The sequence below is a fragment of the Cryptomeria japonica genome, chromosome 6 (assembly GCF_030272615.1).
Source record: "Cryptomeria japonica chromosome 6, Sugi_1.0, whole genome shotgun sequence".
NCBI classification, from domain to species: Eukaryota; Viridiplantae; Streptophyta; class Pinopsida; order Cupressales; family Cupressaceae; genus Cryptomeria; species Cryptomeria japonica.
In genome coordinates this window covers 213,258,857-213,280,718 of record NC_081410.1, presented here as the reverse complement: position 1 = coordinate 213,280,718, position 21,862 = coordinate 213,258,857, and the positions used below count along the sequence as shown (strand labels likewise).

General features: G+C 43.6%; 1 protein-coding gene across 1 annotated transcript in view; it reads right to left on the bottom strand.

Annotated features, from left to right (window-relative positions):
• LOC131037999 (photosynthetic NDH subunit of subcomplex B 3, chloroplastic) overlaps positions 1-21,522 on the bottom strand; it is a 99,732-nt gene extending 78,210 nt beyond the window's left edge. The window contains exons 1-2 of the mRNA XM_059207309.1: positions 21,195-21,522; positions 20,920-21,033 (exon numbers count right to left, since the gene is read on the bottom strand). Of these exons, the coding sequence (XP_059063292.1) occupies positions 20,920-21,033; positions 21,195-21,470 (390 nt within the window). The 5' untranslated portion in view covers positions 21,471-21,522. The remainder of the gene's footprint in view (positions 1-20,919; positions 21,034-21,194) is intronic.
• Positions 21,523-21,862: the final 340 nt, after the last annotated feature.

Sequence of the window (21,862 nt, the reverse complement as noted above, 5' to 3'; positions counted from 1 at the left end):
TGCTTGAGGCACCTTGGATGATCTCCCAAGGGGCTCCATAATGTGGATCAGTTATTAGGGAAAGTATTAGTGAATCCCACATGCCCTCAGTCATAAGAGAATGGAATAAGGAAACATGAATAGGGGGTGTAGATACAAGTGTTCCACTAGGTAGCACTCCATGCTGGATGTCTAATGTGCCTACCACTTGGAGCCAAGAGGGTGAGTGACCACTCTGGGCTTAGTGTGAAGATGGCTTCGGGTCGATCCTATCATGCTCCTTCATTCAAACTCTCCATGTGATTAGATCTACCTAATGCATTAGGGTAATTATATGCATTGGTACTCATTTGTGTGATTGCTAACCTTAATGGAAATAATCTAAGTTACCGGTTCAGGTTCGGGCACCGGTTCGGGTTCGAAGAACCCGGTACTTCGGTACGGCAAAATTTTGAAAAGGGGTTTGGGTTCGTTTGGGTTCGTTAGTACAAAAACATGTAAATTATATATATATGCAACCTATAAGCATGAATTAAGATTAGCATGTCACATAGCATCATATAAACAACAAAACCAACATAAACTTGTAATTGTAGCATCATGATCATACCATAACAGCATCATATACATCAAGTCTATTATCAAAATGATAAAATATTCAAGTATCATTGTTTCAACTTTCAACAATTTAAAGTTTGATCATTAAATGGATTCAAACTAAGAACATCCAAGTTTAATTTTTCAAACTAAGGACCTGGATTTTGTCGGCAATGCCCCCATTGGGGTCAAGGGGCAGCGCCCCTTGTGGGGGTCTGGGGGCAGCACCCCCGACGGGGTCTGGGGGCAGCGCCCCCAGTGGGGTCAAGGGGCAGAGCCCCTTGCGGGGTCAAGGGGCAGCGCCCCTCGCAGGGTCCCAGGGCAGCGCCCAGGGTGCGCTCCCTGTCGCAGTACAGGGCGGGGTCGAGGGGCAGCGCCCCCGCCGCCAACACCAAATCACAACCTTCAAACCCACACGGAACTCCATGGCGTGCATCAGTTTTCTGTTTTTTTAAGACGTCTAATTTTCTGCTTTTTAAGGTTATAACTTTCACTTTTTACAAGGCGGAATTGAAAAAAAAATTAAATTTGCATTGTTTTTTTACTTTACGGGCCGCCCAACCGCCCAAGTTCGACTGGGTCCGCCCGGGTTCGACCAGGGTCGAACCCACTCTGGGTTTTTCGAACCCTGGTCGAACCGGACCCGTACCAGGGGGGCCCAGAGGCGAACCCGGTAACCTAGGAAATAATTGAGATTTGTAAATTATGTATATATATCTCCATATTATTTAATATGTTTGCAGGACTTAAAGTTTATCTTGTTAAAAGGGCAAAGTTATACCTCTTATGATCTTACATTTCTTATTTGAATGAAATTTGTGATTTAGGGCAAGATTTAGGGCATCCCAAAAAAGCGTCATTACAAATGGTATCAGAGCCTTTATCCTGCCAACCTACAGGATAAAGATAAATTAATGGATGCATTCTAGTCAATGAGAAGGGATTGAACAATACTTGTATTTGTGTGTAACTTCCTGTCTACATATATTCATGTGTATGCTTTGTGTTTATATGTGTATGCCCCGTGTTTGAATATCTATGATTACTGTAAACGTATTCCTATCATCATTGAATTTCTATTTTGGGTCGATCTAGAATATGAGAATAACTATAGCAAACCAAAAGATATAAATTTTTTTAGAGAACATTGTGTTTGAGGTCATAGATGTGTGTCGTGCTTCTAATCCCCATCTTAATATGTGGAAAAACTCATCTTAATTTACAAACCTTGCCAATTCCCAATAGCTCGCTTAAAAGTAAATACATATATTATTTAGTTTAATTTTACAGCTCAAGGTAATACCAGGGTTACGGAAGCTAATGGAGGATTTAAGGATTATGAATCTCCAAGAGATGGGTTGGACCCTTCAAAAAAGATTGGTTAACAAGATTAAAACCAGCATTGCTTGTGGGCAAGAAGTCTTGGGAAGGGCGGACTGCCATGCCCCACCCAAGACTAGGGCTTAATACCACAAAATCGCAGCACCAAAAGGAGGCCAACTCAAGATCAGACCAAATCTGTTTAAGGCCAGCCTCCAAGTTATACAATGCTTTACATTAAAAAAATAAACTTTATATTTCTAGCCAACTTGTTGATATGGCCAACTTATTATTTCATTTGTTGGCCAACTCAGAAATAAATTTACATTCATATTTGAGTCGACCCATGTTTAAATGCCTATGTCAAAAGGCATATATAAAAATGGTTAATCACCCAAGTTTAGAAAAGGAATGTCAAAAACTATAAAGGCAGATCTAATAAGGCAATGATCTGTATTACAAGCGGTAATTATGTTTAAGGCAGTGAACTAATGTGTCAACAGCAACGATTTGATTAGTTAAGGATAATAGACATTTGGGAAGAGACACCACCCTATGAAGAATGACATCCCTTGCAAAGAGGGATGACTCTACGTCTCCACTTCAAAGTTATATAAGATGGTTTATGTTTACTCCCTACGGTGTGGGTTCTCAAACTACCAGAAGTAAACAGAGATTAACAGGTACATGAACAGTAACAACATATATAAATATAGAACAATTATGGTAGAAAGATATAACTTTTATTCCAACATGTAAATGGATACAACAATAGTGATCCCATTCCCAACACAATATGACACATATATACCACCCGGCAGTTGGCCAAGATACCAACCGTTGGCAACTACCAACTAACCCCTATGGGGACATTACATTGCCATTTATCAACTAAACATAACAAAGTATTATTCGTATGTCTGCAATTTACCACCAACATCAGCCCCCCAAAAAAAGAAGTCATCTTCCAAACGACTAAGACAAATTGCGGCTATCAAATATAACATGACTAAGAACTGGGAGGGTGAGAGACGTCCTTGGAGTAGTGGAAGACGCTAGAAGCTGTTGTCAGAGGTGTTATAGTTGCTCTGTGTAGAGCCACAAGTCCCGCTCGACAACAAGCTAGCGCTCCCGAGCTGTCTTCACCATATAGACTGCCTCCATCATGTCATTCTCCTTCTGCTCCAACTGTTTCATTAGTACAGCCAGACGCTCCTCCATCTCTCCCACCCTGGCACTTTGTTCGGCTAAAAGTGTTTTGCGTTGTGGTACCTTATCCTCCAAGGCAGCCCTCAATTTTTGCTCTGTCACTGTTAGTTCAGCCTGAAGGGCCAACTCCTTCTTGATGCCCGCGACCTCTTCCATGGCAACCTCTCAGTCTACCTCGGCCTTACACATTTGATAAAAAGTCTCCCTAAAGGATCTCTCCATGCCTTGCAACGTAGGCCCAAGTCTCCCCTGCCCTTCCATGGTATGCATCTATTGCCACCTCCTCACCATCTACTTAGTCTCCAAAGCTAGCCAATCGCACTCTGTAAAGTGTCGTGCAAACTCCTCCTGGCATCTTCCCTTTATGAAGGCAAGGAGTTTCTCTGCCTCAGGTACCGAGCCCACATCCACCTGTCTGGATAGGTCGGCAATCCCACAAGTAACATCAGTCAAATCATCTAACTCGACCAAGAATTTGCGGATGGATCCCAATGCATCCTATGGGTCAGGTTTCAACACCAAAATGCTATTGTTCTCATGGTCTTCCTCCTGTCTCCTGGACTTAGCACCAATCATCCCCATTTCTCCTAATTGGATGCTTTCATCCTCAATATCAACGATAGTGTTGTCCTTCTAACTCTCCTCCTTGCTGCCATATTGCTCTGCCTCCAGATATACGTCTACAACCACCCCTCCCCCTTGCTGCCAATCCTCTCCAACATGACCACCCACAATTGTACATAGTGAAGGATGAAAGATCCCTGATGGATCCCCTTGCTGACCTGCTGTAGATTTTAAATTAATAAACTATATCTTCCTGTGATTCCTTTGATGGTTTTAGAGAATAGACAAAAGTTGCAGAAGGTTTGTTTCTTTTTGTGTTTTTTGATAGTTTTCAAACAAGTAATGAATAATGAACAGTAAACATGAAAGGAGACTGAAAATAAATAAGAACATACAGCCAAATTCAGAATTGCTACAAGCTGTACCAGACAGATTTCTGATTTGTAAAACCAAATAATAATTCCAATGCAGATCCAAGGAACTTACATCCAACAATGATGCCAAACTGAAAGGTGAATAGTGATCATGAATCAAGAATACCTCTAAGGCTGAATACATGCATTTCTTACATTCCACGTGGGATGTACCTGCTGCAAATGGCGGCCCTAAGGCTGCAAGGATCACGCCCAAGCTGAAGAATCAATCTGCCATGCTGAAACCCTTACTCTGCAACCTGAATCCACAATGAAGAATGGCATACTCAATCTCTATCAACAATGCACTTTGCCTGAAGAATCCAATGCCAATAACTGCTGAGGGCTACGTCCCAGCCAGTCCAGTCTTGGGGTTTGCATCCCAAATGAAGAATTGTCCACTCAAAGCTAATTCGCAAAATAAGTTTGATTGTGTAAAAAGATAATGAACAATTTGGTCTTCATCTCCTTATATCTCCTTTCTTTTCCAAGCCAAACCCTAAAAGGGAGTAAAGTTGGCACATTATGAAAAGAGTGTTATTTTCTAATTATGGCGTCAACTATAGGAAAATAACACTAAATTGCAAATAAATACCTTCAGGCATCCAAAAAGACTCTGGAAGGTGAGAATCATGTAGCAAAGTTCAAGACCTTTCCAACGAGCTATAACACATAGGCATTCAACCCAAATGAAGCCAGAAACCCCTTATTACTCTGAAATGACTAAATACATAGCCTTATTTTAATTTATTTAATCGCTAACTTAGGAAATATTTAAATATATTAAAATATCCTCCAGATATCCAATAATAGCCCAAAATGACCAAACAATCATAAATATAACTTTGTCACCTATCTGTGACTGATGCCGGAAAAGCTGAGCTAATTGGCAGTCCCATCCCTAAAATCTAGGGATGCTCCTAGAAACTAGGAAACACACCCAAACTCCCTGAAACTGAAACCATGACATGGTCCCGTGGAACCTCCAATATGGGAACTACCACAACCTCCTAAAAAATAGGGAATCTCCCTAAAATCAAGGAACTGCTCCCAATGGCCCTCAAACTGTCTGAAATGCCAACTCCGGATACTGAATACCCTGCATGAGTCTCTATCCACCACTGCCAGCCTATGAGACCCCATAATAGGCTAACTCACATGTCTCTACTAGACAAACTAAAGAGGGGACATGACAATCCTCCCTTCTCGGAGATGCTTGTCCGCAAGCAACTGTAATGCTGGGTGCTGCAAAATGGCCTCTCCCTCCCATGTGGTGTCCTCAATAGGAAGACCCTGCCAACAGACCAAATACTCCCGGATCACCCAGTTCCTCAGCCGACGTTCCCTCACCTCCATGATCTCCTCAGGAACCAAAGTCAACTTACCTTCCTCATCCAAGGGAGGTAGATCAGGGGATGGTACAATATGTTGTCCCAGTGCCTTTTTCAAGCAAGACACGTGGAACACATTATGAATCCGACTATCAGGTGGTAACTCAATCTCATAGGCAACTTCCCCAACACGCCTGAGTACCCTGTATGGTCCGTAAAACCGAGGCTTGAGCTTCTCAGCCCCACCCCTTTTAAGGGTGCTTTGTCGGTAAGGCTGCAAATGTAGGAAAACCATGTCATCCACCTCAAATGCCCTCTCAATCCTATGTCGATCAGCATAGATTTTCTGCTGATTCTGTGAATGCTGCATATTCTCTCTCAGAGATCTCATGATATCCTGGTTCTCCTGTAACCAATCCTATGCCAAAGAAGCCCTGTTGTCTCCTACAGCCATATCCACAAAAGATAGTGCATCGTAACCATAGAGGGCTCTGAAAGGAGTCATACCAATAGACATGTGATGAGTAGTATTAAAACAATACTCGCCCAAGTATAAACAACGCACCCATGCCTTCTGTTGTCCTGACACATAGTTGCACAAATACCCCTCCACCCACTTATTAACTATCTCGGTCTGCCCATCTGTCTGGGGATGGTAACTAGTACTGGGTGTCAACTCCGTGCCTGCGAGCCTGAAAAGTTCTTGCCAGAAAGAACTCATGAATCTGCTGTCTCTGTCACTCACTATGGTCTTGGGGAGACCATGGAGCCTAAACACCTCTCTGAAGAATAGCTCGACTACCTGAGATCCTATGAAGCCAACTGCAATCGGAAAGAAGTGGGCATACTTAGTCAATCTATCCACGACGACATAGATGCAATCCTTCCCCTGAACCCGAGGAAGACCTGTAATGAAATCCATAGAGATTCCTGTCCACTTTTGTTCTGGTATAGGTAAGGGCTGCAACAACCCAACAGGGAAAGTATGCTCCGACTTATTCTGCTAACAAGTCCTACATTCTCGAACATGATGTAGCACATCATCTTTGAGGCCCTTCTAGAAGAATCTCTCCCGAACTACCCTGTAAGTCTTACCATACCCTGGGTGTCCTGCTGTAGGAGTATTAAGGTAAGCACGCAAAATCTGTTCCTTCAACTGAGAACCAGGAACAAGATATACCCTATTTTTGTAGTAAATGACATCATCAACCGCACTGTACTTGTCATCCAATACCAATCAATCCATGACCTCACATGCATGCTGATCTTTGGAGTACTCAACTAAAAGTTGAGACTTCCAATCTGCTGAAATCTCACTTAATGAGCATAGGGCAGCAAGTGAGGGTCTTCTAGAAAGTGCATCAGCAACAGTATTATTCTTCCCTTTAATGAATTCAATGTCAAAATCATACGCCTGAATCTTGCTTACCCATTTTTGTTGACGATCATTGAGCTCTGTTTGATCAAGGAAATATTTCAGACTATTGTGGTCAGTTCTTACCACGAATTTGCTGCCAACAAGATACTGTCTGAACTTGGCCAATGCATGCATAATAGCCAACATTTCCTTATCATATGTAGAATACAACCTCTCATTATCTCGCAGCTTCCTACTCTCGTAAACAATGGGATGTCTGTTTTGCATCAAAACCGCCCCTATGCCCACTCCTGAAGCATCACACTCAAGTACAAATGGCTGCGAGAAGTCAGGGAGTGCCAAGACTGGACAAGTGCTCATAACCCCTTTGAGTCTGTCAAAGACCCCTAGTGCTTGTTCTGTCCATCTAAAAGCCCCCTTCTTCGTGAGATCGGTCAAAGGTGTTGCTAACTGTGAAAAAACCTCTCACGAACCTCCTGTAATAAGCACATAAGCCAAGGAATCCCCGTAACTCGGTGATATTCCTGGGAGAGGGCCAATCTCGGATTGCCTGAATCTTTTCCTCATCCACCTTCACTCCATCAGCACTGACCACATGCCCCAAATATAAGATCTCTGTAAGTCCAAATTCACATTTGGACAACTTAGCAAATGGAGACTGACTCTCCATAATGCTAAGTACTTCCTCAAGGTGCCTGATATGATCCTCCCATGTATGGCTATAAATCAGTATATCATCAAAGAATACCAGAACCGATTTCCTCAACTGCTTGTTGAAGATATGGTCCATGCATGACTGAAAAGTAGCCGGTGCATTGGTAAGGCCAAAAGGCATCACCAAGAACTCATAATGCCCATAATGACAACGGAAGGTAGTCTTGTGTACGTCCTCAGCTCGTACACAAATCTGATGGTAGCCTGAACGAAGATCAATCTTAGAGAAGTATATGGCTCCATGAAGCTCATCCAACAACTCATCGATGCGGGAAATGGGATATCTGTTCTTGATTGTCTTCTTGTTCAATGCCCTATAATCAATACACATCCGCAGTGTCCCATCCTTCTTCTTCACAAGCACCACAGAAGAAGCAAAGGGGCTAGAGCTAGGGCGAATGAAGCCCATGTCCAACAGCTCATGAATGGTCTTCTCAATCTCATCCTTATATGCTCTAGGATGACGATAGAGCATGACGATATGGAGTGGTAATTACTGGCTTAGCTCCATCCTCCATCTCTATCCCATGCTCAAACCCTCTATCTGGGGGTACACAGGGAGGTATGTCACCAAAAACTCTGCCATGACGGTCCATAATCGACTGAATATCAACAGGAAATGCCCCGCCATCCTGAAGTGTAAGTGTCTTGGACTTCACAAAACAATGTGTAGCCCAAATCACATCATCCTGTCTGAGGATAGTCTCCATCCTGCGAGAAGACACCTCCTTAGGCTCACCATCTAAAGCCGCCCTCAAAATGACCTTCTTCCCTTTGGACAGGAACTCTAACTACATACGATGGTGATGAATAATATATCTCCCAATACCCTGTAACCACTGCATGCCCAAAACCACATCATAGTCCTCCAAGGGTAGCACATAGAAGTCATCTGTCAGGGTATAATCCCCCATCTGAATGCTAAGTTGTGGAATCTGCCGAGTACAGCCCAAAACTGCACCATCCACAACCTTTACTCCAAAACCCTCAAACACCTCAGACTGTAACCCATGCCTCTCAACTAATTTCTGATCAATAAAGTTGTGCGTGGCCCCTGTATCAACTAAGCTCATGACTCGCTAGCCCTATACTGTACCCTTCAACCGAAAGGCATGAAATCTAGGATAACTAGAAAGGGTGGCCATAGTCACTTTGGCTACTGCCAATGGCTCAGGGATGTCTATCTCCAACTGTGGTTGCTCCTGCCTAGTCTCCTTCATATTGTCCTTAGTGTCACTGTCTGGTATCTCCTCATCCCCAAACTCGGATGTTACCTCAATCATATGAACCTTGCCCTTGCCCATACAACGGTGCCCGGGCTCCCAAGGCTCTTTGCATGAGAAGCATAGTTTCCGCCTTCTCAGATCATTTCGTGTCTCCTGGTCCATCCTGGGAGGTCTAGTTGTCTGTCCATCTCTAAACTGAGAGGTATTGGCCTTCTGAGGAGGTCGTGAATCCCTAAACGGCTTCTTATCTGTCTGATAAAAAGTAGGAGTGGTGTCCAATCTCAATGTCACATCTATGGCGTCCTTAAGAGTGGTCGGCTTGAAAGCACGTACCCATCCCTTAAGCCTGTCATGTAGTCCCTCAATGAATAGCATCACACTGCGCCTCTGGGGCATATCAGGTACCATAACTGCAATACGCTGGAACTCATTAATATACGCCTTTGCATGCCCAGTCTGTCTCAGATGTGCTAACTCCCTATAATAGAGCTTTGTGTCCTTACGGTCAAACCTAGAAATGAGGCGCTCAGTGAACTCTGCATAGGAGTGGACCATGGCATGGTCCTAGGTGACCAACCCATGGAGCCACCAGTCATAGGCAACCCCATCTAAATGTAAGACAGCAAACTGAATAGCGTCACACTCAGGCATGGGTCTCAGTGATAGATATATATCCAGCTTGTGCACCCATGCTCGTGCACTCGTACCACTAGTCCCATCATATGTAGCCAATGTGATCTTCCCAGTAGCTCTACTGAGGTCATAGTTCTGCTGCTAAGGCCTATAGCCCCGGTCTCCTCTGAACCTAGCGGTATCTCTACGCTGTGCACAATATTGAGGAAAAGGAAAAACATCCCTAACCTCTGGGGGTAGGGCTCTCCACTCAGCTATAGCCGCCCTGACTGAATCCTAAAAAATCCACCTCTGGTGGCTCTACCTGTATCGGATGCTCACCTGGTATAAATCGAGGAAGTAATGGTCTATCCCTAACTGGTGTATGATGTCTCTCACGCCTAGGGGAATGATGAGAGCTCCCAGCTGATGTGTGAGATCCCTGACTATGCTGGCTTCCAACCACAGATACTGATCTACTCCGTCTACCTCTGTGTCTGTCCACTTCCAACCGCTCCAGGGTAACCTGTATTCTGTCTAAGGTCTGAACAATCCTGGGTTGGGTAGTGATGAGAGTCCTCATCAGCTCTCTCTCTTGTCTTTCTTCCTCAGCCTGATTTACTCCGGCACCCACCTGTTCATCTGCCATGATAGGTTCCTGTTCTCTCCCACTCTCATGCTCGTACTGAGCTCTTCTGCAGGTATAATATCTGTATAAGTCACTTCTTCCCGGATGCATAGAAAAAAGAAAGCTTAACCCCACAGGCTAGCAGGCAAATAGCTCTGATACCACTGAAAGATCCCCGATGGATCCCCTTGCTGACCTGCTGTAGTTTTTAAATTAATAAACTATAACTTCCTATGATTCCTTTGATGGTTTTAGAGAATAGACAGAAGTTGCAAAAGGTTTGTTTCTTTTTGTGTTTTTTGATAGTTTTCAAACAAGTAATGAATAATGAACAGTAAACATGAAAGGAGACTGAAAATAAATAAGAACATACAGCCAAATTCAGAATTGCTACAAGCTATACCAGACAGATTTCTGATTTGTAAAACCAAATAATAATTCCAATGCAGATCCAAGGAACTTACATCCAATAATGATGCCAAACTGAAAGGTGAATAGTGATCATGAATCAAGAATACGTCTAAGGCTGAATACATGCATTTCTTACATTCCACGTGGGATGTACCTGCTGCAAATGGCGGCCCTAAGGCTGCAAGGATCACGCCCAAGCTGAAGAATCAATCTGCCATGCTGAAACCCTTACTCTGCAACCTGAATCCACAACGAAGAATGGCATACTCAATCTCTGTCAACAATGCACTCTGCCTGAAGAATCCAATGCCAATAACTGCTGAGGGCTACGTCCCAGCCAGTCCAGATCTTGGGGTTTGCGTCCCAGATGAAGAATCGCCCACTCAGAGCTAATTCGCAAAATAAATTTGATTGTGTAAAAAGATAATGAACAATTTGGTCTTCATCTCCTTATATCTCCTTTCCTTTCCAAGCCAAACCCTAAAAGGGAGTAAAGTTGGCGCATTATGAAAAGAGTGTTATTTTCTCATTATGGCGTCAACTATAGGAAAATAACACTAAATTGCAAATAAATACCTTCAAGCATCCAAAAAGACTCCGGAAGGTGAGAATCATGTAGCAAAGTTCAAGACCTTTCCAACGAGCTATAACACATAGGCATATCAACCCAGATGAAGCCAGAAACCCCTTATTACTCTGAAATGACTAAATACATAGCCTTATTTTAATTTATTTAATCGCTAACTTAGGAAATATTTAAATATATTAAAATATCTCCAGATATCCAATAATAGCCCAAAATGACCAAACAATCATGAATATAACTTTGTCACCTATATGTGACCGATGCCGGAAAAGCTGAGCTAACTGGCAGTCCCATCCCTAAAATCTAGGGATGCTCCTAGAAACTAGGAAACACACCCAAACTCCCTGAAACTGAAACCATGACATGGTCTCGTGGAACCTCCAATATGGGAACTACCACAACCTCCTAAAAAATAGGGAATCTCCCTAAAATCAAGGAAGTGCTCCCAATGGCCCTCAAACTATCTGAAATGCCAACTCCGGATACTGAATACCCTGCATGAGTCTCTATCCACCACTGCCAGCCTACGAGACCCCATAATAGGCTAACTCACATGTCTCTACTAGACAAACTAAAGAGGGGACATGACAAAGGAGGATTGGGTGCATTCACTACCATGGCAAATTTGCCCAGCCAACTATCTAAGGAGGCATCCACATCTTTTGCTAGTCAATTGCCTGGTACTGTTTTGGTAGATGCAACCGATACAATCTTGGCAGGTGCAACTACAACTGATACGATAGGTATGGAAACTAGTACGGAGACTGGTACACTAGTCACTATAACTCCACTGGCTGGTGCGGCGCTAGCATGAACATGTTTACTTCCCCATGAAATGGTCAAAGGGGTAGCCTTCTCCAACCCCTCCATTGTAGTGACTCTCAAGACCATCATGCGAGGTGATATCAAATGTGTTGTTGGAGACAACTGCGCAGATGCAAACATGACGCGACTCCCACAGCTAGTGGGTGTCGTAGGGACTCTCTCAGGTATGGTCCCCCTTTGTGGCTGCCCACTCCCTTTGGCAACATCCTCTTCATTCTCGGCAAGTATGTCCTCTGGTTCCACAGCTTCACCTTCTAGCTGCAAAACACTCTCCTCTCCATGTATGGCTACTTGAAAGGAATTGTCCTCACTATCACTCTCGGTCGACGCCACATCGGTCGTATCCTCTTCTTCTTCACCCACACTTCCTTCCTCTTCTATGCCTACCTCTTCACTTGGCTCCACATCCTGCAGGTCCTGCCATTCCAGCCGTCTCTTTATCCTTGGTTGGTCCTCCCCTGAAAATGTATCCATATGCATTCAATAGAACATGGGAGGTTTATTGGGTTCTACTCTGCTAAGGGGTTGGAACTATCCCCAACCATCCAAAGGCACTTGTGTATGCACGGCATCTAGAAACAATCCAATGGCCTGGTGACCCATGTAGAAGGTCTTATGCTCGAGGGTTAGAAATTCTATAATCCTCTCCAAAAGCACACTCGCCCATCATAAACAATGCCCACTGTAATACCATTCATCAAGTAGATCATCCGTACCACGATGTCCGATGCTCTACTTGCACCCATCAGCCTACTATTGATTAGGTCCATAATGCATATCCACTTGGCTGTGACAATGTAGCTTTTCTTCATGCCTCAGTTGTTTGTGTTGCTCCATATCCCCTTCCACTACTCATCTATGAGGTCACTCCGACACACTAACCGTAGCAATTTGTGCTTTTCCTCTTTCTTCATCTTGCCAGCCAGTTTTTCTACCTTCAATCCTTTGGCTAAGATGCCAAATACCCTGGCGAAATTCCCCGACTCATAAGAAATGGTGAGTTCCCTTAAAACTCGATTACCAACCAATTAAAGTGTTGGTCATATCCTACCACCATCGTTTGCAGCACACGTTCGAACTCCCTCAGGTTGAAGACAGGCATTTGAATGGGCTTGTCCACTTTGTCTTTGTGCATGGAAGTTCTCAACGGGTGGTCCTCGAGGGCTTCCTGCCACCATGTACGACAGTCTACGCCAATGATGCTCTCAAATGTCAAACTCTCTACCATCACCTACTCATCCTTTTGCACTCATGGCCAATTTTTTCTAGTCTTACTATTGTTGGCCATGTTGGAAATGTTCAAATTGAAGCCCTTTTGTCCTTTATATACCAAGTGCTAATAGTTGCAACCGTTAATGTAACAGTCTCCTTTCTTGCCCTGGCTTGGATTTCCCACACTTGTTCTTACCATTTTGATTTTTTGGTCGTACGGCTCTAGATTTGTCTCTTTTCCGTATGATTCTTGCTCTTCTATGATGTACGGTTGTGCCTCCTTATGTATGGGTCTTTCCACTACCACGTACGGATTTTCTTTCCTTTGACATACGGCCACTGTTGACAACTTCTTGTGCACTATTTCGTTCGTACATTAGTCACCACTGTGTATGGATTGTTCGTACGAAGAAACAAAATATCCCTTCTCTCCTTCATCTATATGGTGCAGCCAATGTGTCTTTTGCACACTTTGTATAGCATACGATGTGTTCTCTATTCATACGCACTTCTTCCCCTTCAACCTTTGAGTCCGTACAGCGTACGGTGTGGACATCTCCTTTCACCTCTGAATCCATACAGCATACGATGTGGATTCCTCTGTATTCAATTTTGAATCCATACAGAGTACGGTATGGATTCCTTGGTCTCCAATCACTGAATCCGTACAACGTATGATGTAGATGTCTCCGTCTTGAATTTGTACAATGTAGAGTTCACTTTCAGCCTTTTCCGAATCCGTACAGCATACGATATGTTTTCCACAACATATAAGGCGAGAAAATCGTCTTGGCACTGTATCCGTACGATGTACGGATCTTCTTGGCACTGTATCCATAATGACGTACTATTCCTCCAAACCAACTCTGTATGACACCAATCTGTAGGGTAGGTTGTCTTCTTCTTGACTTTCTGTGTATATCTCTGCTTGCCACTGCCTTCCAGCTTCCCCCTCTTCCTTTATGCATTTTGAGGCTAAATGGTCATTGGTGAAGTTTTAAAACCCTTCGATGCTAGGGTTAGGGTTAGGAGTACATAACACATCAATTTTTTATAGAATGATTTACATTTTATTTTATTTATTTTTCCTTCCTCTATTATTTTTCCCATTTGTTTTAATTTCTTAATGAAACCTAACCCCTTCCTTTTAATGTTTACAACCTCCCTTACTTTTTCTAACTTTAACATTTTAATATTGTCCAAACTTTACCTCCACCGGAGCATTTAAATGTGATTTTTCGTACCTTCAGCATTCTCCGGTAACTTTCAGCTTTCAATTACTTTCGAGTTCTTTTTCGACGTTGTTTTGTTTGTACAGCCGCCTCTACCCCTGCAATTGTTTTTTTCAATTTACGCAACTTAATTTTCCTTGCAGCTCGTTTTGTCGCTCTTCTTGGCTTTGCCAACTTGCTCCCTTCCTACCTTTTCTTTTGTCTGACCCTTCTATATTGTCAGTCTCCATCTCCCGTTTTGTTCTGTGAGGTTCTTCCTGTGGTGTCATCTGTACCACGGACGAGTACCTCCACTAGCATGTTCTAAGAGGCTTTTTGTAGCACTCATTCTTGCAACAGGTTCCAAGGTATTCCCAAGTCGAAAGTTTTATCAAGGGTGTCGGCCCTATCCCCTTGTACCTTCCATCCACACACTGGCCTCTATACTACTGGTACCAAGTCACCTCTTCTCCATCAAATGTCGAAGGTTTTGTTGGATTAGGTATCACCCTTCAGAGTGAGTTCGAGACCGGTAGAGATGGGGGCTCCTTCCCCTTCGCTACACACCACCTGATCAATTCTTCATTATGTCCATCCCTCTCGGCGATGAACATATCATCGGCTTTTATGATCATCTTCAAACATGGGCCCAAGGTTTTACCGTACTCCTCCAAGTCAATTTCCTCTTCCAGATCGAGTGGCTCCTCTTTTCCAGCCTCCTCTTCCTTTCGTCATGCCTCAGCCTCCTCATCAATTTCATAGGCCACATACCCTCGGCAGGTCCATTCATACGGAGCCTTCCGCATCCAATGCCCTTCGTACCTTACCCACACGGCTAGAGTATCAAAATATGCATTCATGAGATGTTTATGAATGCATAGTACTGCAATACCCTCCACATGCTTCGGCACCACCCTTTCCCCCAGATGGTTATCAAATCAGCCCAATTTTCCTCCGCTTGATAAGGTTGCTCCCAGACCACCGAGTCTTCTTCGAGCACCTCATTCCTCCCGATTGTCCAGTGGCCACGAGTTGCATAGCCCAACATGTTGATTCCAATCACAAGATTCTCTCTTTTCTTATATATCTTCAACTTCGATCCGTTCACAAGGTCTCTTATTGGATTATCGTCCAAGGTTGACAACTTTATCGAGCCATTATGGCCAACCACCCTTACTTTATAGGGTCCCAACCAACGGATTCGAAATTTCCCAAGCTTCGGTTGTTACGACTATTATACTTGAGGACCAACTGTCCTCACCGGAAATTCATCTACCAAAGGTGTTTGTCGTGACGGAATTTCCTCTGGTGTTGGGCAACCTCCATCACCCATTGTGCCAGTACCTGTCGCTCATCCAATTTTATCAATTTTATGAGACGCTCCTTCAAGCTTTCCACCTCCCCCAGACGTTTTTTCACTGCCTTCCGCAAGTTGTGTACGATCTATTCTACTAGAACTACTGCTTATTGTCCGTACATAAGCTGGAACAGGGTATGCCCCGTTGTCACCTTGTAGGTCATACGGTATGCCCAGAGTACCACCGGAAGCCTCTCCTCCCAGTCTTCCTGTTCTACTCCACAAGATTTGTATGTTATCGATACTAAGACTTTGTTTGTTGATTCAACCTGCCTGTTGGCTCCGGGGTAGGCTCGGGGGTAGTACGAACTTGACTTTATGAAATATCTTGAATTTTGTCGCCATTGCCTTGATTACATGGTTTACAAAGTGCACCCCGCAGTCACTTGTGATTTGTATATGGATTTCGAATCGTGTCACAATCTACTTGTACAAAAACCTCACCATGTTGATGCCACTGTTGTCCGGTAGAGCTCTTGCCTCCACACATTTCATAAGATATTCTGTCACCACGACAATGTATTGGCACCGATGCATACTGCTTGCCTTTAGTGGCCCTACGAAGTTCAGACCCCATCTTTCAAATAATTCTTATGGCTGTGACGAAAATAGGGTCATGAAGTCCCTCTTCAATGGCTTACCTGCCCTTTTGCAGGTGTCACATTCCAGTACCCACTCTCGGGCATCAATATGTAGAGTCGGCCACCACAATGTTGCCAATAGCACCTTTTGTCCCGTGGCGTCAGGTCCCACATGTCCTCCAGCAAACCCCTCATGAGATTCCTTCAGTACCCCTGGAATTTCTTCTTGCATCACACACCTTCGTAGGACTTGGTCGGGTCCCATTTTGTAAAACAGCCCATTTATCAACTGGAAAGTTCTACTCTTGAGTGCCAACTTCCTCCTCTCACTTGGAGGCATATCCCTCGGGAACATGGAGGTCGACATATGCTCTCATGCCATGGTGGTAGTGTTGCTATTTGGAAAAGGTGAGTATCCAAAAAGTCTTCATTCACTCCCTTCATCGGCTTTCTTGACTTGATTCTTGACAATTGGTCCACAATCACATGGCTCTTCCCCGACTGTAATATAATGGTGAAAGTGATTTCCTTAAGTAACAACCACCTACTCACTCACCCCTGAATGATTGATTTTCTCACTAGGTACATGAGGGCTTGATGGTCCACATAGAATTTGAATGGTGTCGCCAAGAGGTAGTGCCGAAACTTTTGTACAAAGTACACCATGCCAAGTGCCTCCCTCTCGATTGTATTGTAGTTGCATTCTGCTTTTGAGAGTATGTGAGTGGCAAAGAATATTGGATGATCTAGTCCCTGCATCCCTACTTGTGCCAATGTAGCACCAATTGCATAATCCGACGCATCAACGTGCACATGGAATTCTTTATCCCAATCCAGGTAGGCTAGGATGGGTGCATTCACCAGCTTGGACTTGAGTTCATTGAACGCCTTCTCCTGTTCATCTCCCCATGTGAACGGCTCCCCTTTCCTTGCTAGTATGGCCAACGGGTAAGAAATGTGTGCAAAGCCCTTGATAAACCTTTTGTAGTAGCCGACGTGCCCCAAGAAGGACTTGACCCCTATGAAATCTTTCGGGCTCTCCATCCTAACGATGACGCTTATCTTATCTGGGTCGATCTTCAGTCCTTCTCTGCATACTATGTGAACAAGCAATTTCCCTTGTGGCACCATAGATCTACACTTTTAGGGTTCAGCGCCAATTGTGCCCTCCAACACCTTTCCATACACTCCCTCAGTGCAGTGAGGTGGGTTTCCTGCCCACTTTATATTGACCAGTCATCCAAGAAGGCTTTAGAATTTCTCACAGACATTTTATCAAAAATATGTAGTATGATCCTCTGGAAGGTTGTTGGGGCATTGCACAGGCCAAACGATATTTTGTTGTATGCATACACCCCGCCCTCCACCACGGACATGGTCTTCAACTTTTCCTCCTCCACTATACTTATCTAGTTGAACCTCGAGAAACCATCCATAAAGGAGTATATTTCGTGGCTTGCCACTTCTTCCAGGATACTATTAGTGAACGGGATCGGGAAGGGAACCTTGATCGTGACTACATTGAGGAACTTGAAATCTACACAAACCCTTATTTGATTAGCTTCCTTCTTCAAGGATATCACTATTGGCGAGACCCACTCGCTCGTTTCCACTTTAAAAATTATTCCTACCTCCAGCATCTTTTCAATTTCCTCATTCACCTTAGCAACATAATTCTTGTTCATCCGCTACAGCCTCTTCCGTATGGGTTAGGCACCCAGTATGAGAGGGATTTGATGCATACAAAGTTTCGGAGGGATCCCCTTCAAGTCCTTGTACGTCTAGGCAAACAAATCTTTGTACTCCATGAAAATTTTAAAGGCCACCACCTTCAACACGGGGTTCCAATCATCTCCGACCAGAATAATCTTTGGCTTATCTTCATCACCAAGGTTTACTTTCTTTATATCTAGTTCCTCATATTTTATTGCTTTGTCCCTTTCAAACCAGTGGGCTGGTGTGTCATCAACCCGTGCCACTCCCTCTTGGTATTCTCCGTACTCCGGGGGGAAAGCATCGCTCTGCATACCTTCGCCAACCTCGATCTCCCTGATCTCCAGTATGTCACAGCCCGGGTGGAAGACCTCATAGTCCTCCATTTGCCAATGGAATAACCCATTAAGAGAGTTGGTTTCATCCTTTGAACAGCCTTCCAGCTCTAGCCCCCCTTCGTCATTGGGTTCCATCTTCCTCTTTCCATCCTCGATACCCCATTCATAGTCCCTAGAGTCATCAAACTTCAAGTCGGAGGATGCCAATTCTTCACTTACGACCTAATTCCTCAAATCAATGACATGCTTCTACCCTTCACTCTTGATGGAGAGTGTGTTCTTCCAGTTATGGTTCGCCTTGGCAACGATCAACCAACCCCTTCCAAAGAGGGCATCGTATGCCTTCTTTTCCAATGGGATGACCATGAAGTCCAGGTGGAAAGGTTGAGTGCCAATAATGACCTTCTGTGCCATGAGCGTCCCGAGACGTTTGATGTTGTGCTGGTCGGCACCTACTAATTGGAAGGTTGACAACCAAAGTGTTGGCTTGCCGAGGCCCTTCTAGGTCTCTTCGAGCAATACATTCACTTTGGAGTTTGGAGCCTCCATCAACGATGGTGTTGATCAACTTTTGTCCCATGATTTCCATTTCTACCACCGTTGGCTTCCTTCCAACCCCTACTATGAGTAGCATGGGATCCGTAATCAAGTTGCCGAGTGATTTCGCTATTGGTTTACAACATTCTTGGCTAACTGGTTCAACCTCAACTACATTGTTGAGGGCCACCTTCAATTGCGGCATAGTTTGTAGAAGGTCTGCCACCCGTTTTGGTACGGTGGCTTGCAACATCTGCCTCATTATAGTTTTCTTGGACTCCGCCCGTAGTGGAGAACTGACGGCACCATGTGAGACTCTTCTTTCTTCCAACATCGCTCGTTCAACCTCCGCCTTTGCCTCTTGGAGTGTTTCCTTCTCCATACATGGATCAGGGTACAGTGCCTTTTTTGTTTGGAGTGTGGTGATCGCCAATACTTCCTTGCCTGGCTCTTTTATGTCTAGCACGTTCACTCCTTTTTGCTTCAAAAAGTCTGCATCCTCATGGTTTCCCAGTCCACAACACTTACACAACAAACTAGCATTATTGTTAGCACTTTGGCATTCACGAGCGAAGTGACCCCACTTGTTGCATTTCTGACACTAGATCATGGGTCTCCCCTTCACGTCGTACTAGATTTTGCTTCTCGGTGTGTTATTGTTAGACCGGTGGTTCCCTCACCGATTGTTACGGTACCCTCCTATCGAGGCATCCGAGTTTGCCGATGGTTTGGGTTGTGTGGTTGGTGGGGCAGCTTGTTTCCCTTGGGCGAAGAGCACTTGTGTGCTCCTTGTATTCAATTTGTACAACCATTCCTTGAAGGGAATGACCCAGTACCTGAAAGATGTCACAGAATGATTTTTTCGAGTAGGTGCTCTTGGTATGACCTTCTACCTTGCAATCGATACACCATACTTCCTTGCTCTCCTTGGCACTCTCCTTTCCTGCCTTCAATTCCTTCATCATTTGCAGCATATCTCTCCGTAGGGCTTGTACGGTGTTTGACTTTCCGTCGCTACTCTCATCCGTACTGTCATCATCACTGGCCTTCTTCTTCCCCCTTGATGTCTTGTTTTGACTTTCGATGTCCATCGCCTGATTGTAAGCGTCGATGTACGATGACGAAGGGACAACATTCATTTTCTTCTTGAGAGAGGGGACCAATCCCTTGACAAACCACTGGTTCTTCAATCCACTTACGGACTTGTTTTCCATTTTGTTCAGCAACTCCTTGAGCCTACAATTGTAAGCTCATACGGTTTCATTCTTCCCTTGTTTGGTATTATATATTTCTGCTACAATTTCATTGTCATCCCTCAGGAGTTTGAATTCTTCTAGGAAAGCCGTTTTCAAATTTTCACACGAACTTGTTTGCCCCGTCTCTAAGTTTGTGAACCAGTCAATGGCCTCTCCTCTCAACATGGCCGAAAACGATCTCAGCCAATTGCGCTTGTCATCTTGTCCCATCGAAAACCATATGGTTTCACAAGTTTTGCAAACTGCACTCTAGTTTTGAAGATAGTGCTGTAAGACCAGGCTCTCAGAAGCTTGCGCTTAGTCCACGAGACAACCATATCTCCACAACACCTTTAGTTCCAATGCAAAAGGAATTGACAGTAACTAGACAGAGCTTGTCTTTCAACGATGGTTGGAAACATGTTTTGAGTATATAATTCAAGGAAACTTTGGCTACATAATATAAAGCTGACCTCAAATATATAAGATTTATTAAAAATACTATTTCGAGTCTTTACACAGAAGTTCGTTGAAACGAGGGCTAAATCTCAGTTAGCTCTGCTGAATTCTCACTTTTTCAAATCTCTCTTTTTAAATCGGCTGATATACCTACAGTAGCCATATAATTCTGACATCCATTCTAATTTATAAATACGGAGAATTTTATTTTATGTAGTAGAAAATTACATTCTTTGTGAAGAAACCCTGAAGCATGTCCGAAAAAAGTTGATACAACTTTATCTTGTTCTGTCTAATGCTTTAACTGATTGCATTTTCAGATCCGTGTTTGAAGGTTCGGTCATCATGGACCATCATTCGCTTGGATGGTAGCCGCCAATGGCAAAAATTAGCCGAAACCTTTTTGTCATGATTACGTAGGGATCACAAATACAAAAGGAGAAATCTAGTGAAAAACCAAACCAATGAAGGATGTCAACTTACATAATAAGGACCATACAAGTCGAGCTGGTTGTCCAGCATAATATCTCTAAGTTTCTGGCCCCCGGTGGCTGGACCTCTCTGCACCTCGAACTCCTCTTCTGATGGTTGCTCTGGCTGTTTACATTTTCCAAAATACACGTATCTTCTTGAGAACTCGATAAGTCAACTAAATTAATCATGCTTCCACGTAGTAAATTAACTCTGAATTCAAAACAGAATTAGCCCAAAATTAGATTTTTCTTAACAATTCTGTAAATCCAAAGGCATGAACTCACAGATACAAAAACGAAGTCGATTTGAGGAGAAGTGGGTGGCGTAATGTTCTCTGTGGGTTCAGGAACTGCAGTCTCTATATTGCTAGAGGCCAAACTCCTAATTCTTGATTTTCGAGGGAGACCGCAATGTAAGTAATGTTTGGAGGAGTGGTTGGCAGTGACAACCTTGGCTTCGCTGATTGATGTTAACTTGTTAAAAGCATAACTCATTTGCAGAGCAGCCATTATAGAAGTTGAGGAAAATGTAGGCTGCAGTGATAGATGATAGAATGTCATAATTTGGATATTTCATTCTCCGTTTTCTTTTGGAAATCAAAATCCGAATTTGTGGTCGTTTTGGTTCTGTATCTATCTTATCCGCATTTACATTCATTAAGGTTTGTGGCAAAAGTTTCAGAAGGACGAGCTAATTAATATAAATAAAAATAATAAACAATAGTGAATTTATGTTTATCTAATATTTTCATCCATAATTTATGTTTGAGGTCTAAATGACCTCTCTAGGAAGTATTTCATGCTGGATAATTGTCAAAATTATTCTAGTATTTATATTTTGTGTTTTCAGGAAGTCAAAATTTCTACCTTCAAGTTTTTTGTAGCTATGTTGGGTGAAAATGGAATTGGGTAAACTAAGACCTAATCCCACTCTCATTCACACATTCGAATAC